The following is a 22,576-nucleotide window of genomic DNA, read 5'->3' as shown; positions in this document are numbered from 1 at the left end:
AGGAGTGTCAGCCGTACTGAAATCTCAATGTGTAGTTTATCACTTTAATCTATTAATTTAGCTCAAAAATCAGTGACCTTTTCCACATAGCCCAACCAACAACTCATATTATTTAGCCATGTGTCGATTTATCCCACTGAACTTTATTTCTTAGTCCAAATCTTAGAGTTTACAAATACACCAAACAGGACGGGCTGAATTATGGGGAAATGTGTGAAAATGATGCACAAGACATCTCGAGTATTTCCACCCAGTCTGAAAATTTTAGACAGTGTATACGTCATATGCTCAAGCTTCAAAGAACTGTTGGAACGAGGAGCAAATGGAATATTACAGTTCATGTACTGTATGTATGAGATACTGTCCCACAGTGTGGAATAATGTTTATTTTCTAAATCTGAAGCCAGAAAAAGGGCATTTCAAGGAAAAGTAAGCTTCGGGAGCTAAAATGAAATTTCAAGGACAAAAAGCAAGATGAAAGCAGAGCAAATTTCATCTCGGGATTAAAAATAATAGGTTTCACGTTAGTATCATTGACCGGTCGGCAAACCATCTGACGCACTGTGATTTGAGAGGTAACAAACTTTGGAGCGCACAGCTCACATTCCCCGCTTCCCTCTTTCATTTCCTTTGATGTGAAAAGAAAAAAACGAAATAAAAAGCTCTGCTGTCAGAGGCGATGTGTGTCTTGGTTCTCCACAGGATTTGAGGAATGTTTGTGGGACAGAGAGAAAAGAAATGGTGGCAGAAGAAGAAAGTGCAGCAACGTGAAGCGGAGGAGGTGATGAAGTGAGAGGGGGTGGACAGCTCTGACCTTGAGCAGAGCCTAAATAAATGAGGAGGTGCTAGTCTGTCCCCAGGTTGATACCTGGGGCAACCACACTATTTGACTCATTCATAGCAGACAAACTGTCACTCCAGATCCCTTTCTCTACCTCTGTTTCCATGTCCTGTCCTCAGCCTCCCTCCTCACATCAGATGCAGCCCTGATACGAGATTTAAAATCCACGTTTGACTGAAAATTCTCACATAAAAGCAGAAAAGGAATGGTCGCTATTAAAGGAAAGGAAAAAAATCAATGGCTGGGGTGGCTAGCTCACATGGTAACTTCAGTGTAGTGTTCAGTTACAAAGGACTTATTGCATCAGGACAACCACATATTCACACCATACCCACTACTCTGCTGCTCTTTTTGACAGAAATACTGTTTTCTTTCCACATTGCTTCTTTTGTTTCTTTCAATCGCTGTTAAGCTACTGACAGTAAAACAACAATCCTCGCCGATCTTTCAAATTAAAAGCCTACCAGAAAATGGGGGATTGTATTCCTTGAGCCGCTGGAGAGCTTTTAATGTGAAATATCTGTGCACGAAATGTTAAGATTAATTTTCATTGGCTCAGCAGTGATCAAAACATGTGACGAGAGGCAAATGTGCTTAAAAAAGGGGAAATAGGAATAAAGGTATGTCTCTAAAATAAGGTTGTTTCGAATAAAAGACCTTGTTCCTTCTGTAGTTGAAATAAATAAAAGTCCGAGACCACTATTTGAGAGTTGCTTTTTGGTCCTATCAAAAAGTGGATATGTAGTTTTGCATTAAAATTTTCCACACGTTCAATTTGTCACTTTTAATTTATCCAGTCCACTAATTTCCTACAGAGCTGAGCAATCAGAGAAACTCAACAGATGTGCAGATGGAAAGCCAAAAAACACATCATGGCTGAACATAATTTTTTTTATTTGCAGCACATAATGAGTTGCACAGTCCATATGGCCATTAGGAGTCACGACACAAGGACTGTGTGCTATTGTTTATCTTATGTAATGCGAAAATTTTTCACGAACTAAACTTTCAGCAGTTCAAAACGAACAGAAATCTGGTGTTGGGACCATCACAATGGGTCAAGAGATGAATGTAAGGGTTTTATAAACGGCTGACAGAATAGGAAATGAGAAAAATTAAATTCTGCTACAGAAAAATTATGTTTATTTGCGAGACTTTTCTTTAGTTTTTTTTTTTTTTTCTTCCTGTGAAACACTGGCCCTTCCGGCCTCTAAAAACGAAACCATCTTTGAGGAAAAAATCAGTCTTTAGTTAAACTGCTCACCAAAACCTGTACAGGCACTCTAAGTATTAAGAGATCGCAAGCAGGACAGTTTAAACCACTGCTCTGAAATGTTTTCATAAAGGCTACACAAATAAATGTATCAGTGGCAACTGGAGATGTTTTTGATGAAAGGTACGTCGTCGGCGCTTGCTACCACAATATCAAAGCAGGAAACATTAGCTTGGCACTCGACTTTGAAGGGATACACCACTACCGTACATAGACGCAGTCAGAGCCTCTAGCAGTCCCCATAATTTGCAAGAATAGTGCGACAAATCAACCCGAGTGTGAGGAAGGACAAACGCTGCTGACATATGCAATAAGCGATGCGGCAGAACAGCAGTGTGTCAGCTGGATAACAAAGCTAATTGGCATTGAATTAATAGAATAATGTGAATCTTGCAGATAGACCACTTGAAAGTCATTTCTCCTTTTTCAAACGCAGCTTTTGTCGGCCTAAATTCACAACTGAAATTAAAAGTTAGGCCTAATCTCCAGCCATCAGGAAATTTGCCATCAGTATGCACACGCTCTGAGCTAATCAGGACTAATCAAACCAATCACGGCATTCTCATTAGCTCGCCAGAGATGTGGCAACTATGACTCAGCGGAAGAGACAAAGATAATCCATCTGACTCAACGAGACGGAAGTGACTGAAAACACCTTGTACAGCCATGATCAATTACACCCGCATGGAATGGCAGACTGTTTTTGTTATATTCATATTGATGTTTTCTGACCTGTGATGTGACATCCTGCAGTCACAGGAGAAAATAACCGAATAACTTAAGTTCTATTCATCTGGGATTTGTAGTCAATTAAAAAGACTATCATGTCACCGTTTCATTTAAGCTCCCCTCTTCTCCTGTTTCCACGGAGACATTACCATTGGAGACCGGGATATTAATCACTGAATTAATTATTATGGGCTGCCTTGAGGGAGCAAAAGGGGGTATTAACCCTTATTACGAAAGAGAGAGAGAGAAGGAGAGGAGGACGTTCTGTGCTATTTCAACCTCTGCCTTTCCTGTCGGAGCTGTGTCATGAAGTCAGTAAAAAAGAAAAAAGAGGTTTACATGAAAAGTGTCAGAATTACATTTCTCTAAGAGGACAGGCTCACATGGAGGAGACATAAGTAGAAATAGTACATTGAACTAATATAGTGGAAAGTAAATTTAGGGAGATCAGGAAGTGGGACGGACACATACGTAATTTTACTTTAGCCCACTAGCCACTAGCAATGGCTTATGGATTGTCTTGTTCTCACATAGTATTAAAGAGGCTATAACCAATATTTTTAACGTAAAAATGTGTCAAATGACAATGTGAAAGAGGACGCTTGTAGTGATGAACCAACAGAGAATTATCACCTGAATCTGCAGCACTCCTTGGCCTTACCGAGCTTTAAATTGAGCCACAGCTCATTGCTTTACAGTCCAGTCCGCAACTCTACAGTTCTGGTTCACTCTCACCGCTCTCTGGGTGTCGTTTTTCAGCTAAAAAGCTCTAAAACCTAGCTAAAGAACCTGATATTTCCCTGAGTAGATGGTAGAGACCAAAAACGGAGCTACAAGTGAGTGAATATTGGACTTAAATTCAACAGTCCAAACATGACTTGAAATTAATGATGAAGATACTCTGTAACTGCTGGATGTGTAAATTACGCTAATGTTTGCTAATAAGTTGGCCATATCAATATAAAAGGGGGAAAAAAAATCAGCTATTGCAAGTTTAAGTCTCATCTGTAATGATTTGAAATTGGTCTGGTGTTCTGCAAATTAACAGCTCTTCCGCTCATTTGAGGAAAAAAATCAACCATTCAGCACTGGCGGCATCAAGAACGGGCTCTTAATCCAACACAATTTATCTATCCTTGTGAAAAGCATTAAGCTACCTGCTCTTCGCATCACTTGCTACTAATTAGTTAGGGCAAAAAAAAAAGAATAACCACCCTCCAAGAGAAATTGGCTAACATAAACACTATGAAACGCAATCTCAGTTACTAATCAGGCTAACGTTGCCTCAAATGCAGTGTAAGTTTTCAGGAACTTTGTGAAAAACCAGACTGTAAGGGTTTATTTAGTAAGGAATCCAGCTATCTTTGCTGATGTTTGATTTATCAGATAATCCATGTCTGTAGGTGTGTTTTGCCCCGTGAATATTCGTTTTCTACCACCATAACTTTATTAGCTGATGGCTAAGTTGCTGTAGAGGCGTTTTTTTTTTTTTTTCTTTCCTAAAATTACAAGCCTCTGGCTATTCTTGTTCTACATCTGGATTATCTTTCAATAAAATGCTCAAAGCCCTCCTGTTTATGGTTTAACCTCGCTTGTGTTAGCTGCACAAATGTGCCTGTTTTTTACTCTACTCTTGGCTGATAATTTTGTTAGGACACTTGCCCACAAAAGGATATTAACAAGCAGCCTTATAGGGCAATTTGGTGGTGCTGATTATGCTAATGATCAAACCTTACGAACATAAACCTCCTTGTGAACAGGTGGCATTAATCAGGTACAAATAAGCAATTGATCAAAAGTTTTTGCAGTTAAGATGGTTTGGTGAGTCTGATTTGAAAACTCACAGAAAAAAAAGATTTTTAGGATAAGAATATGAAATTTTTTTCCATGAGGCCCAGTATCTCCCATACTACTTGTGTTATTTTGAATGGAGCTCTGGGATACCCTTAATGAAAACTTAAACGATGGGACCGCCAGTCACCACAGATGTGACCGAAGCCACCAAAACAAACCATCTTCTGAATGAAACCTAAACCTAACCTTACCTAAACTTGATCCTATAAGGCTCTCCTAAACCGTTTCAAGTGAAAAACGCTGGAAATTATTTTTACAGCTCATGGAGTTCTTATGTAATCCATTTGTGGTGGATGAACTTGTAGAATATCAAAAGTTTCGGAGACGTTGTTGTATGCAAAAAGAGTTTCCAGTTTCCAGCCTCTCCCAACTCCAACCCATGAGCAAGTACTGCGGCTCTTGCGCCAAATTCGTCCCATTCACCTCTGCCCTTGTCACTCCCTCCATGCTGTCTAATCTCCCGTGTGTGAAGGGATTTGCATGTTGCCCTGTCAGGCTAAACTGGAGTGGAAGCACTCCTGAGCTCCGGAGCTCTGTGCTGATGGATTGGGAGAGGCCCATGGGATTAGCAGTGACAGGTGGAATGCAGTGGGAACCTCAGCCAGAGACAGAGAGGGTTGAAATGTAGACTTTTCATTCTGATGCCGACGTTGTTGTGCGGCTCTAAAGTCCTTATCTGTAGTACACAGGCAGAGATGGTTATGGTGGTGGGTGTGGGGTGGTCTGCACACATGTGAACAAAATAAATGTGCACCTTAAATGAGTGAGCTTAATCCCAGTCAAAGGGCCACTATAGTCTCCTCTATAGGTTGCTTACGTGAGCCCGGGCTATAATTTCGAAGACGCTCTAATGTACCTCGGGATCCTCCATCTTGTGTCTTTCTCTGTTCTCCTCTGGTGTGGGGGAGGCTGAAAGATACAGGCTGGTTTGGTCCTCCTTTCATCGTCTAAAATCTTACCAACTCTATTACATTATAAGATCCATAAGGGCTTAAAGCAGATAAGAGAAGCATTATGTGAAAGACTTAAAATAACTATAGGAGCCATCTTAGCAGTATCTTAAAATAAACCCAAACAATCAATCTGCTGGAACCTAAAGCTTGACAAAGCCATTCAAACAGCTAAAAGAGACTTCACAGACAATGAGACGCCATTAAGAATTACAGGCTTTACCAGTCCATAGGTTTCACCATAACAGTAGATGTCAGCGGAGAGAATGTCACTGTGTGATGATGAACAGGTAGCCTGATCTTTGGTTGCAAAAAGACAGACGACCAGCTGTTAAAGGCTGTAAAGGAACATAGCCACACAACAAACTGTGCAAGCCCCAATTCTCCCCCCTTCCACCAAAGTACGCCAAGCTTACAGGGCACCCGTCTGCTGGTCGGAAGCCCAAGGGATACTTGGTTAGGGTCTCGTAATTTGGAAAAAGGGAAGAGAAGTCACAGACACGTTGAAAGACAACACCTTGACACTGTGTTCTTAATGAATCACACAGGTTTTTATATACTCTGGAGCAGACAGCGGATTCACAAAGCCATGGTTGCTAATGTAACTGGAGCTCAAATACACAGACACGAGGCGTACAAGTGCAAAGCCAAAACTGCTGAAGTTGACAGACACCGAGAAAACCCAATTGCCTTACAAGCAGACAACACAGTGTATGCGAGTCAGAGTGTGAATAACAAGATGGCTTGGGAAGAGAGAGAGAGAGACAAAAAAAAAAAAAAAAAAAAATCAATACTAGCAGAAACACACTCTCTCTCTCCCTCTTACACAAACACACCACATATACACATAGCAGCAGACACTGTAGTGCAACCCATGAGACAGTAGGCTGACAACACAAAACAGTCCCTGTACCTGTTACTTAATGCCCTTATATAATGGTCCCCATGCAAATGACCAGTGCAGCAGAACGTGCAGTAACTTACTTAAATAAGACAAATAGGCTGCAATTGGTAATATGAGGTACACTGTATCATCAGTGGCAGATGAAAACCTTATATTGCCAGAGTGTTAACATTTCAGACACTAAGAAAACAGTTTTTAGTTTTGTTAGTTGTAGTTTAAAGGAATAGTTCAGCTTGTTGGAAATATGCTTATTCACCCTCTTTTGAGATGGAAAGACTGATATCATTCTAACGTCTGCGCGTTAATTATAGAGCTGAAGATGGGAAGTTTAGCTTAGCTTAGCTTAGCCTAAAGACCGGAAACAAAGGGGAATAGTCAGACTGGCCAGAGTTAAAAAAAAACACCCAACAATACCTCTAAAGCCCACAAACAAACAAAGATCTTGTTTTGTTTTGTTTTTTCAAGGGCATCAGTCCACCACTTTGGTCCAGACGGAAATATCTCGAAAGTATTTCGATGGATTACCATGAAATTTTGTACAGAAATTCATGGTTCCCAGACGATGAATCCTAATGACCTTGGTTACCCCCTACCTTTTCCTCCAGTACCACCGTAAGGTTGACATTTTGCAGTTTGAGATTTGAGATTTGGTTCAGACATTTGCATCTCCCTCAGGGTGAACTGTGATAACTGTTGTCCAGTACCTTGGTTTATGACAAAATATCTACAAAACTAATGACATTCCCACCATCCCCCGCTCTACTTTGTGTTTAGTGCTAATTAGCAAATGTTAGCATTCTAACATGCAGAACTTATTTTTTTGGATGGTGAACATGCTAAACGTTATACCTGCTAAAGATGAGCATTTTTTGCTTTGTCGCATGGAGCGTGTTAGCGTGTTGACATTAGCATTCAGCTCAAAGCACCACTGTACAGGCTCACAGAGCCACACGCACGGCTGTAGACTCTCAGTCTTGTCTAATCCGTAACAGACAGAAACTGGTTTTAGGGGTGTTACATCCGGGAACTTGAGGCAGATTGACTGTGTGCAGTTTCCTGTAGAACTTGGTGGACAGACAAACTGCTGTTCAATTAGGACCTAGTGACAAACCTTTTACGTTTTTGACAGTGTTCAGATTAAACAAATGAGATCAACTGTGTTGATTAGTGATCTATAGAGGTTCTGGTTGGCATGTTTTTTTAACTTGGGACAGACCCAGGCTAGCTGTTTCACAGTACTTTCAATCTTCGCTTAGCTTTGCTAACAGTGTATGATTATAGCTCCATACTTAATGCACAGTCATGAGGTTTATATTGATCTTCTCATCTCACTTTCAGAAAGTGCAGAAATAAGCATATTCCCCAAATGGTTGACTAATGCTTTCAACACAGAGCATTTTTATTTTCGTCTTTAAGGTCACATAAAACCAACACAAAACGACATAATTCAAAATCTTAAGTCATTTCTACACTTAAGTTAACGTTTGACAGTTACTAAGTTATGAGGTTTTCACATCATTAAAGTTATATACTGTATAAAGTCAAAAAAGTAATAGTTATTCCAGAGACTAGACTATTAAGTGGTTATAGGGGAAATATATCATAGACAATCCATATTGACAATAGAGTCAATATGAAAAGTCACAATGGGCAAGAATTGGAGGATGGAAACTCTAGCTTTAATGTGAAGGGCAGTTATGACTCAAGCTAAGGGTACACTACACTACTGTTAGGACTGGGGAAAATATTAAAAATCACACTCATTATACCTGTCAGTTGAGGACTTTTTTCCATATCGTGTTGTACCTTATAATTAGCTGAATTTGAAAACTAGAGACTACTGGGTTTTGGTACCAGTTACAATTTAACATGATTAACAACACCAGTACATATTAATGCTTTTTTTCCCCCTCGTCACTGGCACAGGCTGCTGCTTGTCCAGTTTCCGTTTTCTGTCAATAAAACAAGTCTGACGTAATGATGATTGTCTAAACTTTATTAGCAGGCGAGAGATTTAAGTACTCGATGTCATCTGTATGATAGTCTAGACGTACACAGACACAATCCAATCGGATTTCATGACACATTGTGATTACAGCTGGCCTAGTGGTCATGTTATGTGTACCCAGCCTGAGGAAAAAAAGAGCTAAGGAAGTATCAGTGAGTAAATAGTGAGTAACAGTTGAATGAAAGTCTGGCTTACCTGGGGGAGATATCACAGCCCTGCTGCATGAAGGCGCCCAGGGAGAACCAGAGGGAGTTGAAGATACCAAACTCATTGGGGGGCTGGTCACTTGGCGGACCGTCAGTGCCCTCTTCGGGCTCCTCGGTGTGCCATTCGTACGGGCTGAAGCGGCTGACCAGGAAGAGCACCACGCTCACGCCGATATAGGCAAACACGATGCACATCCAGATCTCATAGGCCAACGGGTCCAGGAAGGAGAACACCCCTGGTTTGGATTTCTGGGGTTTCTTGATCATGATGGAAATGCCCAGCGACATGAAGGGCTTGGAGAAATCGATCACCTCCTCCCGGACCAACGTGATAGTCAAAGGGGCCACAGCGATTTCCGCTTTCTGTGGGGATTTGGATGAAGAGGAATTTGATTAGTCATCTGAATGAGCCTCTCTGAGAACAACTCTAAATCCAAAAGATGACAGATAAACAAATGCAAATGATAGATCATCTATCTGAGCTCTGCCATGCAACAATCAAACATCACTTAGTCACAGATATGACATCCCGAAGGCCAACAGCTAGCCAGCCATCAGAAGACAGAAACAACAATTACCCCATTTCTTCTTCTTCAGCTTGTCATTGTATCTGAATTTCTCCCTTGACTGAACAAATCTCAGAGTGATCAAGTTAAGACAGAGAGAGAAAGAAAGAAATTGAAAAAGAAATTCTGAAACCCTCTCTAATGCTGAGAAGCTTAGCTGAAACTCTGGGAGAATCAGCAGGGAGGATAAAATAATGTGTCAGAGAAATATGCTTACAGCACAGGAAGGCAATGGGATACAGCCACCTCTGAGGTCTGTAGCTGTGGAAAAATGCATGCTGGCGTGCTGAAAATCCACAAACCAGATTAAAGTTAGTGACTTAGCAACACTTGTGTGACCTTGTCTGCCTGGCTTGGGAGCAAAGGGCTTAATATCAGCAAGAATTTAAAGTTTCATTACAACCATCTGACACTTAAGGAGGTAGGAAAGGGGAAAACAGGGACGAGGAAAAAGAAAATGAAAGAGATTTAAGTTCTTTCATCCTCAGCAAAATGCACTAAGATGACAGCCTCGGGGCATTTAATGTTTGCTAAAATACATGGCAGGTTAAAAGGAGGCAGGGCTTTTGTGGTAGCGCAGGGTTTTTCAGGGAGAGCCGGGAGGAAATGAATGGTCTCTAAGCAAAGTCTTAGACGGGAAAGTGCTGACAGCTTCCATGTCCTCAGACATTCCCACGTAGAAAAAGCTACCAACATCCCATATGCCCCCAACCACACACTCCATAGTGCACTTCTGACTTTACACACTAGTGCACAGCATATATTTTCGAACACACAAACTCACACACATTTTGGTATTACTATACTTGTGAGGATCTTCCACTGACTCTGCCATTGTTCATCCTCCCTCTTCTGCTCCTACCATGGATCTTTACCCCGAATGTTGTTTTTGCTTTTATTCTTAATCCTTTACACTCTTACAGTTAAGCCTGAAGTAAACCTCAAGTAATAATGTGGAAGATTCAGCATTTATTGAATCCACCATAAATCTTGACTTCGGCTAGTCAGATGTTTCCTCACTTTCAAAACAGACCTGGTTATTCTGAAAAAGAAAGTGTGCAATACCTGCACATTTAAAGCTAATAGGAGACCTTGAGACGCCGGTAAATGGAAGTAATACAAAAACAGCATTTCTGGCCTTGAATTGATAGGGTTAAAGTGCCAAAAACTGCGACGACACATGTACTTGGACACAGCACAACATCAACACTTAAGTTTTCCAGTTAAGGAATTTATAAGTAATTTTGCCAGGTCTCCCATTCCAGTTTCCCAGTGTTTTTTTAAAGAGGTGAAAACAGCAGAGTACAGCTGCACTTTTTGTTCCTGTGCGTTCGACCAACCTGGTCAGCCTTTACAACCAAAAGTGCACTTTACTGCTTGATGAGTCCTGGCACGTGCCGAACTGTGCCTCTCCTCGCTGCAGTCGACCTCGCAGTGTGTCACTGCAGTACCAAAGAGGCGCAGGTGAGAAAAATGCCACTCTGTGAAAATGCCGCTTAGCTCATCGGGAAAAAAAGGACTAGGCTGGTCTCTTTTTTGTCTAAAACACTGTACGTTTTAAAGAAGTTGCTGTCGCTGCTTGTGTAAATATTAAAATGATCATTATTGGAGAACATTTTTGGATTATTAATTAAACCTGAACTGAAACTGAACCCAATTTCAATTTAATGTGACAAAAACCTTCACTTTTAATGGTTTTCTATATCTTTCTATTCACAAATATGCCCTCTTTCTTCACTTTGATGCCTTTTAGGCCCTGAAATCCCAACATCATCCCATACCACATTCTTGCATCCTTCTCGATCCCACGGCAAGGTCAGCAGCAGAAAGACACCTCACCCCAAATCAAACCCTCACCTCAGAGATTCTTTAACAAGCTCCACACCCCCACTTCTCCTCTCTAACCCCTCCAAAAGCTCTGCTCTAATGCTACACTAATTCCCCTCATCCCGCTAGCATTAATAGCACCAGAGACTGCTAACCTGTTTACAATCAATTTCATTTCATACGGGTTTAATTATCTACACAAAAAACCACACAACACAGCAGTGCTTCCGACAGAGATTAGGCCGAACTCTGCAGATCAAGAAATACTGTTTGTACAGAGACTCCTTGTCCAGCAAAACCTTCTGTAAAAGCAACATTGTGCACATTACAAGACACATTGAGTGATTTATTTATTATCTGCAGAATCTTTTGAACTTATTATTGATCAAACAGTGCCCAAGGGCAGGTTATTTATCTTAACCACACAGAGAACCAGGCCTTACATTTCATCATATTTTAAAATTCAGAATAAAGAACATAATAATGTACATGTACAGCAGAACAATAAGAGTCATGTCATAGTCACGTGAGTTTTTCCTCTCTCTTATTCACTGATTATTTCCAATTGCTTACATTTTTTTCAATTGTGGCTAAGCTGCTGTGAAAACACTCAACACTTACTGCGCAGATATTTCACGTTAATAGCCTTACAGTGGCTCAAAGGGCCCATTCCCACTTCATGGTAGTTTAACAGCGATCAAACAACAGTAATGGGCCGTTCCTACATGCAGACTCAAAAGCTGTAGGAGAGATGAACAGCTGTTCCCTGTGAATTGGACCTGGCGTCGAAGCCCGGCGCCACCTGCTGAGCTACAGAGATTCAAAATCACAAACGCACAGGGCGTAAATTTCATGGCAATCCGCTCAATAGTTGTTCACATTTTCCAGGCTGCCATCCCTAGAGCCACGTTGCTAGCGTGGCTAATAAAGCGCAGAGTGGTGAGCGTGACATGACTCTGTTGTTGTACTGATGGAATTAGTGCTGTGGAAATGTACATTATGCTTTAATTGAGCTACTAGAGTAAAGGAACGTTTCCCTCCCTCAATGTTTTTTTATTTTTTTTATTTTTAATCAAGCCTAAATGTGTTGGTACTGGCCACTGCTATTATTCAAGAGTCGGCCATAATTTAAATAAATACTGGCTTTTATTTGAGAATTTTCAGTAATTTATGAGATTTAGATAATTATATTTTAACAAGCAAAAATATGTAAAGTCTAAGTTTTTGACTCCGTTGTGATATTCATCTGGTCATAAGGATAAGAAATTATGAACAGATTGTTCTATTTGATATATTTTGCCTTTATGGACTCTCTACTTACAGTGTGAATGAACGAATTTGACTCTGATGACTAATTTCTCGCCATTTTCAGCTTTAAGAAAGCTGTTAACCAGTTTTTCTGTCATAGGCCCGGCTTCTGTATGAATTTATTGTCAGTACTAACAGATTAGAAGAAGAGACAGTATTGTCTCTAAATACCATCATGAATCTTGCTGATGGCATAAAATTTAAGTTTGACTGTGATGAGTCAGCTCAGATGAAAAGCTAATTTCTTTCCAACACAGCTGGGAAAAGAGCCCATTCCTGTCATCCAAAGAGTGAACACCAAAGTTCTTACCCCGTACACCAGCTCCCCAACCATGCCGTTCCAGATCTTCGTCTCTGGGTCCCTGGCGCCGTACTTTCCGTCGGGGACGATGGAGATTTTGTACTTGATGCCGATGTGTTTGGCGATCTCTGAGGCCAGGTCCACGCAGTATCCCTCGTACTGGTCGTTGCCCTCGTACATCTCCCAGTTCTTCTTAAGCATCACATAGGGACCCTCCTACACAAGGGACCATAACCAGTGAACCAAACCATCAGACGGACAGACACACGGACGTGGGCTCGCACAATAACTCATCAACACAGCAAAAGACAAGAAAATGACAAAGAGGAACTGTAGCTCGTTAATACCAACCAGGGTTGAGGTTTAAAGGTACTCTGGGAAGTTTTTGACAACCACGAATGCTATGGAGCAATGTTTTGATGAGCAGGCCCCTGCTTTGTTTGTATCTCGTATGCGAGCATGCAGGTGAGGCAATCTACATTCTTGCTGATGATTTCATGCTGTTTAATTGATCAACATTTGGCGGCAGTAACGTCCCCGGAAACATAGAAAAATGTGGCAGAAGAAGACTGCTAGCTAGCAAAGATGGATGTAAACAATGTACCCTTTAAATTTTTTATAGGGCAGGAAATGCATTTGACATTTTTATTAGGCCTCAAAGATACACACGCTGCCTTTGGGTAACTGTGTCTGTTTAAAAGAAAACTCCACAGGGTACGTTCAGTTTCAGTTCATGAAGCAGGTTTTCTTCAGTTATGCACATGGAAAACACTTTATTTATCTTAGAGCAATAAAAAATAATAACGTTTTAAAGTTGCATCAAACACCGAAAAACTCCAAAACACTTAAAAAAAAATTAAATTAAAAAAAGCCACATCCGGTTACCCAAATTAAAGATACAATCATCTTCCACATTAGTCCAAGGCCACATGATCAGCGTTCCTCAGCCTTAATTAGAATGACTATTTACTGACATTTGAGAACAGAGTTTCAAAATGGTTCCTGAATTACCATCTCCCCACTATAAATTTCTGTTTAAATTTTTTGTTTTAAATTCAACATTCTTCATAAATTCAACGATCCTCAACAGTGAACAACAGGAGTTTCAATACTATAGGTTTATGTAATGACTAATAATAATTCTTTCAGCTTTGTTTCTGAGAAATCGTATTTTTCCTGACACTTCGTCGTAGCGGATGGCTCTAAATACTACAATACTGCGATACACGGGAGCCTCGGCTGCCATTGCGAATACGAAGCCAGTCAGAGGCATGAATTAGAGGAAAAAGCTAATTCAAAACGCTTTGTCGTTGCAGTTTAAAACAAAATGCAGAGCCTTAGCTGCGGAATTCATCCAAAAGTTAATCCATTCAAGCTGCAGACTGTGTTATCAGTTCTCTGAACAGCACAATCTTCGGCAGCGTACGTAGCAGAATTTCAAGCTCTGTGATTGGATGTTTCTTACAGAGATGCACCTTGGGAGTCCCAGTTAGTTTTGCCACTTAAGTTCTCATGTACGCAGGGTTGTATCTCTGACTCTATAATCAAAGAACCGGATATTTTAAAACATAGTTGGTCGTCATGTGTATTGACGATTAAACTGGGAGATTTTTTCATCCAACCAAGCCGTGGAAGTGCTCCAACTGTTCTGTCACCTAATATTTTCTGTAGAAAACGAACAAGACATTTACCCCTGGAACACTGGTCACTGAAATAAATCCTTCCAACTCTATTAAGCAATTCAAACTTTTCTAAAATGTCCCTATTTTTAACTGACACCTGGGTCTATCCAGGTCAAAAAAAACTGCTTGGAGCAGCTTTAAATTTAAGTTCTTTAAACTCGCTTGATGCCACCCGCTGACGCAATTTCTTCCCCTAAAGATATTTCAGTGCTGTACAAAAGAAAGGGATGCATGTGTAAGCATAAAGACAGCCTTGTGCAGTATATACACAGCACAGACTGGAGTTTTGGGAGGAAGAACAGTTGGTCTCTCTGTACGTGCACGGTACAGAGAGACTCGAAGAGAGGGAAGGAGGGTATGACTAAGCAGAAACCGAGGCAGACATAACGCTAAAGGGAAGTGAGAAAAACGAGCTCCAGTCAGACTGAATGACATAATACCTAAAACAAGCCTGACTCAACTTGAACACTTGAAGTAATCAGGGGCGGCTACATCAGTCTGCACCGTTACCAGTGGTAGGTTAGAGATCATTAGGTTCGCTGTTTGGTCAGAAAGGGATCTAAATGTAAACCTCGACTGCTTTCTGTGCTCGCGTTTCCAAACCAATTATTTTTGTCGTGGAAGGCAGCCTATTGCATATTGAGAACGGGAGCAATTTATTCTCGAGACGCGTTCGCTTGACATTGCCCCAGGCCAAAGCAAGGTAAACCAAAGACTCCTCAGCGGGGAGGGAATGCAAATGCTCCGCTGAGCCCGCAGCACCACAAAATGTTACTGTACAACAAAATCATTGCACAACTTAGCAGTTTCATGTCAAAATGAGACATCTGTAATCTGAACTGTATGTTTCACAACTTTCACAAAAAAAATTGTGAGTAAAATTATAATTTTAACAGAATATACACAATGCATTCATGCATTAATAATAAGTGAGTTGAAATCATTTGATTAGTTTGTTACAAAATTGTCACACAAAGATTAACATTTTGCCATTAACTACAGAGACTCCATCATTCTAATCATTTCCAAGGAGTTTCCTGGAAATAACTTTGTAATCCTTGGGAAAATACAGATAGTGTCGGTCCACTCCAATTCATTAATTCCAATTCATTCCTAGCCTGATTAGCTGCACAGAGTCTTTTAGTCAGTGGTGGACGGGCAACAACATAGTGTATGCTTTTCGTTCAAGGAAATCCAAGTTTTCCCCCTATAATTACTACAGAATTACATAGTTCTTTCCAGGACACTTCCTAGGAAATTATTCAGAAATTGGGCACGTTTAAAATAAAGGTACACATTACTGATATTCCTCTTAAAGCCCCTTTTTGTAGGGTTCAAAAACTTCTAGTAGTATCCAAAAAAAAAAACTGTGGCGGACAGAAACGCTTGCTCGTACTTGGGGACAGAATAATGGACTTAAAAGCTGCAAACAGACTAGCGTAGTTTTTCCTTAAATTGTCTAATTTTTCTACAAACAAAAACTGGGGCCATCAGAATAATTTGAAAGATGTTTTCCTAGAATGAACTACATCATTTGGTGCCAATTGTGGGGAAAATACAGAGTGTCATTTCACTTTCTGTGAAATCACTTTCTGTGAAATAACTCCAGTAATTTGCTGGCCTGACGTAGACACATTTAGCCTTTTGCGCTTAGTGCAAAGGCTACGGGTGCAAACAAGTGTCCCTAAGTGAACATAGACTTCAACACGTGGAGAATAAAGTTTCCAATAATACATGGAACTTTTCCTTCAAGGAAATTCCTGTTTTTCCCTATGATTAATTACAAATCACAGATTTCTTCTGAGGAAACTTCCTGGGACATTATTTGGGAAATTATTCAGAAATTACACATCCGTAAAATAAAGCATTACCTAATTTGGCAACACTATGTGTAAGGTTTGAAATTCAGTGGTAGTATCACAAAAGATGCTCTGGCATAATTTGAAAGAAGCTACAATCACGGAAAAATTCACATATAAATTCTGTGTGTGTGGCAGCCAGAGGAGTAGGACAAGTGGCAGAGATAAAGGACTCAGTCATTGTTTCTGGCACGAGAAGAGAGCAGTGCTTCAGAGGTCTTCGCAGCAAAGGCCAGCACGGCTGACAGGCTGGTCGATAATCGCAACCACACTGCCTCACTCACTGCCTAATGAGACTAATTAAACATGCCATTAAAAAGCACACAAACACATACACAAACACACACACTACAGGGCCCACTTGATGTCACAAATCCATATGTACACAAATGAGGGTACGTGTATGAATGTGCCGTGTAAAATCTGCCTGTTTGGTTTCGCGTGTGAGTGTTTTGTGCATTGTGAAACTTAAACAATCTGTTGCACATTCTGTTTGAATATGAGCAGAAATAAGCATCAAAACGATGGCCCATACTGCAACAATAACTTTAGCAGGAAACATTTTACGAAGCCCACACATATTAATGCTTCTCAGTAAATGACTCATCTCTGGGTCTCATTCATCAGTAGCCACTTGAGGCTCTAATCACATTTTTATTTGACTTTGACTTAATGTGGTTGTATGACATTGGAAAAGGGGGGAGAACACTGAAAGCACAAATAGAAAAAAAAAAAGAATTTGCAAAATGTCCACTTATTCACATGAAGTACACTCGACTGGCTGCTGCAGTGGGGCATCATGGCCTTGTCAAGGGGTTTTAGATCACCGTGGTGTTCCGGAGAAAGCCTGTATTGTTCTAGCTGAGCCTCAACTTCATATACAAACTCGAGCAGGCACTGTTTGCTACTGGCAGCAACAAAAATCAAGCACGACTGAAAATTCAAGAATATAAGATTCAAAATTTAAATTCTATGTGTGAAAAAAACAACCCTACTGCTGCATAAATCACACATATCATTTCTTTTTTTTTTTTTTGTGTGCTACGTTTTGTCTGTTTCATTTTTAATGTAATTTTTACCATTTCGTTTTTTAAACATTCAGGTTCCCTCAAACTTTACTTGGGCCACATGCAAGAAAATTTTCATATTCCTGCCCTAAACCTCTCTTACTTATTTTTGTTAGGTTTACTCGAACGATGGTTCCAAGTAAATGTGACAGGCAAGTCAACGTGACAGTCATATAGATGGACGAGAGAACACACTCCAGTATAGATGAGGTTACACGGTCGAGTGTTACACCTGAAGTTCACCTGCTATAAGTCTCTGAGACGGCTGTCGCACTTTGACCGTTGGAAACTCACACGTGCTACTCAAGAACGAAACGGTTCATAATTCCTTGGACAAAAGGCTAAACACAAACATAATTACAGCAGGACCTTGTCCTTACTTCTTCCCTTCTGGCAGATTGATAGTGTGCCAGGTTTGAAATGCAATGGAGGAGTTTAAAGCCAAGACACACTTGATCAAAGCTTTTAGCCTTGTCCTGCCAATACGACGACAGTCAAACTCTGTGCTTGTTCTGCTGATGCATCAACTTCCAGGCAGCTATAGCTGGAGACATCATAGAGATCTGTAACCTGTTAACGGTCTGAGACGGCTATATACAAATCCAACAGACAAGAGAAGATCATGACGTGGGTGCAGATCTATTAATTCACAAGGACCAAAGTAATGTCAATGGCCTGATGAAACGGACGTGCTACCAAATTTTGGGTTGTGAAACACAGCCAGTTGTCCTTGGCTCCATTGAAAAACATCATTATCTAGCTAACCGCAGTGTTCAAAATAAAAGCCAGTAGCATCGGCTACCCATGCAACATTTTCAGATTGCTAACAAGCAGCAGAAGCCACTGACAACTACTAACCCAATGGCTACAGGAGGATGCAGTAATGAGCCCGTTCCAGCCTGGCACACCAAAATGGGTCAAAGACTCATGACACTTTTTTTTGCGTTTTTTATATCTAAGGAAAAGTTCTACTTTTTTCTAAACAAAACGTGCATCTGCTGTCACAGGTTCTGCTTTTTTTTTCACCTGTTCTCTGCCCAGTTTAGGGACGAGTTCCTGGGACTAAATTTCAGCACCACTCGGGAGGTGATGCTAAATGCAAGCTCCAGGAACTTTCAGGCGTTGCTGGTATTGCTGCTGTAATTGGTCAAGCAGATGTGTCATGGAGTACTGCAACCTGACCGGACAGGTCCTGACACCGGGTTGTGTGATGTGTGATGTGTGATGTGTCAGGATTGTGCTATTTTTTTGCATGAAGCTTCAGGCCAAGGTTGGATTATTTTCAAATGTAATTTTATGAGAAATTTCTCTCTCTCTCCGTTTTTCTTTCTGACTCTGCCAATCATCTGTCATGTGTTGCAAGTAGATACTCAGTGCCCACTGGGAAGCCGGAAGACAGACAGAGAGCGAGAGAGAATTCATTATTTTGAGATGCAATAGTGTTTCACATTGGTCATGGCTTATCGGCTAGTACAAGTTATACATGTGTTGTGCCGGTGGGCCGCCATTCCATATTCCGTGTTAGTCTATTGCCGTTGTCAGAGGAGTTATTTTTTTATTTGCGAGAAAGCCTTTCCAAAGCAAGCATATAACTTCGGAGAGGAAATAACAAAAACATAGACTCAGATCTCGAGTTCGAGTCTCAAATTCAACTGTGCCAGCCTGGTTCAGAATTAAAAAGAAGAAAGAGGATTTTTGGGATAAAAAACAAAAAACAATCCCAATTCACACACTGAGGCACCCCAATAAAATGATGAGGTGGTTTAAGGCTCTTGTGGGTAACCATACCGATTGTCCTGGTCCCAGCTGTGCTTAAGCTTAGATCTCCTGTCCACTTAAACACCAAAGAAAATTGATAAAAATATCATCGCCACTTCTTCATTTGCTGTTGTTCTACTGCAAAAGCCTCACAAACTTCTCTGAAGTTGAAGTTAAGAGAAGACCCATGATATGGTTTAGTACCTTTCTGCGGCGGAGAAGCCTTTAAATCTGCAATCAGGATACAATTAGCCTAGCTCTCTCAGAGACTGAAACCAGGAGGCAACTAGCTTACGTTTGATGATGAACAAGTGAATTTCCCAAAATGCTGAACCGCTTCTTTATACCTGCTCCTAACGGGTTCTTAAGACACAGAGCCAGCCTGGATGTCATATAACACTGGGACACTCCATTAAGTTTATGCTAAACAAACTTTACTCTCATGACCACGGCGAACAGACATTAAAAGTGGGAGTGAAAGGCGGACGTCACAATGTAACTGTAATATCATGCTGCATAAAAGCATGATGGATATGAACTGGGATGATTATGAGAGCATTAGTCTTTCTAAGCTGTTTTATGGCTTACAGGAAGCCCTCCGAGTGTGTAATGTACTGTACGGTAGAGCAGGTAGTCGGAGAAAGTGACAGATTTAGAGCAAACAGTAATTCAGTTAGACACATTCACATTCTTTTAACGCCTCACTTTTTTTTTTTGGCCCGGGGTCCATAGATCTTTGCAAAAATCACAAATTCAAACCAGGATGGAATTCAAGCTGTGATTGGCCACACAAACACACGGGGCATGACAATGTATGAATCCAGCACACAAAAAGCAGGTGTAGCGGGAGCTTGTTTATGCTAGTAAACAGACACTGTGCTGTTAGGAGTTGGGGACCCATTTTAGCCTCAATGGGTGTCCATCCACAAGCACTGTCCTCAAAAAAGACCTCGATTTTCATTTCATTTTCCTCTCGAGGGGTTCCATTATGGCTCTGAGTGGCTCCTTTTCTTGTTCAGATTTCTGAACAGGTTGTCCATTAACATAGTTGCCGTGTCTGTCCTCTCGCCCAGTGTCTTTAGGGCTTCATATTGGCGGTTGTTGTGTCCATCACTCTGCCATTAAGGGCTTTCATATCCTGCTTGCTTCCAACTGGGGCTCAGTTTCTTAAAATGGGGTTCCTCATCAGGGGCTGAAAAGAGGGAGGATTGTTCTGAGCTGTGAATCTCCATTCCCACCTCCTTCTGTCCTACACTCAGCTGCTACATGTACGGTCAACATCTGGCTGTTTTGTTCAAGTCAGCCATGTCAGAGTCACTGTTACAGCTAGAGATTCACATGCCATGCAAAGGCCATTCATTTCTATCACGTGTAAAATGCTTTGATTGATTTTGTAGCTGTATGGAACTCTTTTACGAACTCTTTCATCTCTGCAATAGGAGCAAAAGCCTCAGTAATGGCAGCTGGTTGTGGAGCTGTTTTGTCTGCTTTTTGAGACGTTTATTGGTACAATAAAAGAAAATCTAAGTGACGGTAGTTACTTCTGGAGTTGTATTATATTTTATTGGTGTTTCTATTGGAGTAATAAAAATGTTGCACTGTTGTTCCACAGCTTGTGATCACTGAGCTTTGGTCAGTCATAGCACACAACATAAGGGCCTTCAAGGGTAGTAAAAGCTAAATCCTGGGCATTTCATTGAAATACGCATTCTTGCAAATGTCATCAGTCCACCGTTGGAAACTTTACTACTAAAGATGATTTTCAAAATTGACAATATTTTAAATTTTATCATAGATTGCACACATACAGCATATCTGCACTGGCCTACATCAATGTTAAAATACAGCATCAAACAAGAAAAGTTAGCCAAGAACACAAGGTTCATGACAAAGAGTTGTTAACAATGTTACAGTGGAAATACAGAGTAGTGTAGTAACACTTGTGAAGAGCCTCAGAAAATACTGAAGCACTTAACAAGGAAAAGGTGGTGCAGTATGCAGCTGACCACCATGCTTTTATGTCAGACTGGCAAGGGTCGGAGATTTGAATGCAGGGTTTGATGTTAGAGGTGTGACGTAAGACGTGTAGCCACTGAACCTCAGGTTCCTGACTCTGCATATCCCTCAGCTATTATGTTCAATGTAGTTTGCAGCAGCACGAGATAATAAAGTCTCCTGGCATTGCAAATTTCTAAGAATATGAGCACATGCATGACTGTGTGTTTGTGTGTTTTTGTGTGTGTGTGTGCGTGTGCGTGTGCGGGCGAGCACATGCTGGTCTCTTACCATGATGGTAGTAACTACAACAGTGCGGTTCTCCATGCCAGAAGTGTCATTTGGAAGCAGCGGAGAGTCCTGGATCAGCACCAGTTTATCTGCATCATTCCAGTAGCCGATCTGCAGGGAAAAGAAGATATGAGCGTCTATCCCACTGTGGGCATGTGTTTTCATGTGTATGCACTAATTTACTGTATAACATGCACAACTTGTTCCGCTTCCTTGGTGAACTACTTTTGCTGATCCAATCTCCGACACCAGAACAGCACGACGGAGGTCTCTGCCTGACATAATTGGATGTAATTGCCAAAACAACATGGAAGAAAGCCTAGTTTCTTGCTGTATCTGAGTATCCCTGCCGTCGTGATCCTACAGCAGACAGCTATTGTCATAAGTGACATGGTCCAACAGCAGTAAATGTCAAGAACTGGTGTCGTCATCTCTCACGTACTGACTCCGCTCAACACTTTGGTCCCCTGTTGACATGTGAGCAAGCTCCATTCACTGATGAAAACTGTGAAATGCAGTTGAGAGCACCAAAGAAGATGAGACAACAAAGGTCCAGAATGAACTTCTATGCTAAAGGTGTAGTGTTTTGTGGAAAAAATATTGTAAGAATACGTTGCAACAGGGACCAACACTGTAATGTTAAGAGAAAATATGTGATAATACTGTGGCAGAAGAGTCGATATTTTGCAAGTAATCAAATACTCCAGAGTAGAAAAATAGTTAGTTTAAATGTCAAAATGAGGACAGTTGTTAATCTGAGGTTGTTGGTTCCACCAATAAGCACTTCATTGATCAGTTCAAGTTTTAGGATTAGGCTTGATCAATGCTATCTCCTAACATTGGCTCCTAACTTAATTGTCATATATCAAACAACCTTTTTTTTTTTTTTTTTTTTTTTAAATAGCACACCTTTACTCTGAAAATCTCAGTTTTTAAACAGAAATGTTCTCATCTAAAAAAAAATGATCTTGACTCAAGGTCACTTCAATGATTTTTATTTTCTGAGAATTGAACCACATCTCATGGTCTTCACCAGCAGATGGAATCTGCTCAGTTGTCATGAAGATGGCTCAGTAAACAGAGCGCAAACTCTGTCCACTGATGAAGCTTGTCAAATGCGGTCGAAAGCTCTGGTTAAAGCTAGCTAGTTAGTTTGA

At 40.8% G+C, this 22,576-nt stretch overlaps 1 protein-coding gene across 3 annotated transcripts in view; it reads right to left on the bottom strand.

Annotated features, from left to right (window-relative positions):
* gria4b (glutamate receptor, ionotropic, AMPA 4b) overlaps window positions 1-22,576 on the bottom strand; it is a 118,911-nt gene that overhangs the window by 17,428 nt on the left and 78,907 nt on the right. For 2 of the 3 annotated variants that reach the window (XM_040150636.1, XM_040150638.1), the window contains exons 9-11: window positions 21,420-21,530; window positions 12,777-12,983; window positions 8,755-9,128 (exon numbers count right to left, since the gene is read on the bottom strand). In XM_040150636.1, the coding sequence (XP_040006570.1) occupies window positions 8,755-9,128; window positions 12,777-12,983; window positions 21,420-21,530 (692 nt within the window). Of the gene's footprint in view, window positions 1-8,754; window positions 9,129-12,776; window positions 12,984-20,250; window positions 20,326-21,419; window positions 21,531-22,576 lie in introns of those variants that run through there. The other variant, XM_040150639.1, reaches the window with a different exon arrangement.

This window comes from Xiphias gladius, chromosome 17 (genome assembly GCF_016859285.1).
Source record: "Xiphias gladius isolate SHS-SW01 ecotype Sanya breed wild chromosome 17, ASM1685928v1, whole genome shotgun sequence".
Lineage (NCBI taxonomy): Eukaryota > Metazoa > Chordata > Actinopteri > Istiophoriformes > Xiphiidae > Xiphias > Xiphias gladius.
This window is presented reverse-complemented; position numbering and strand designations above follow the sequence as displayed.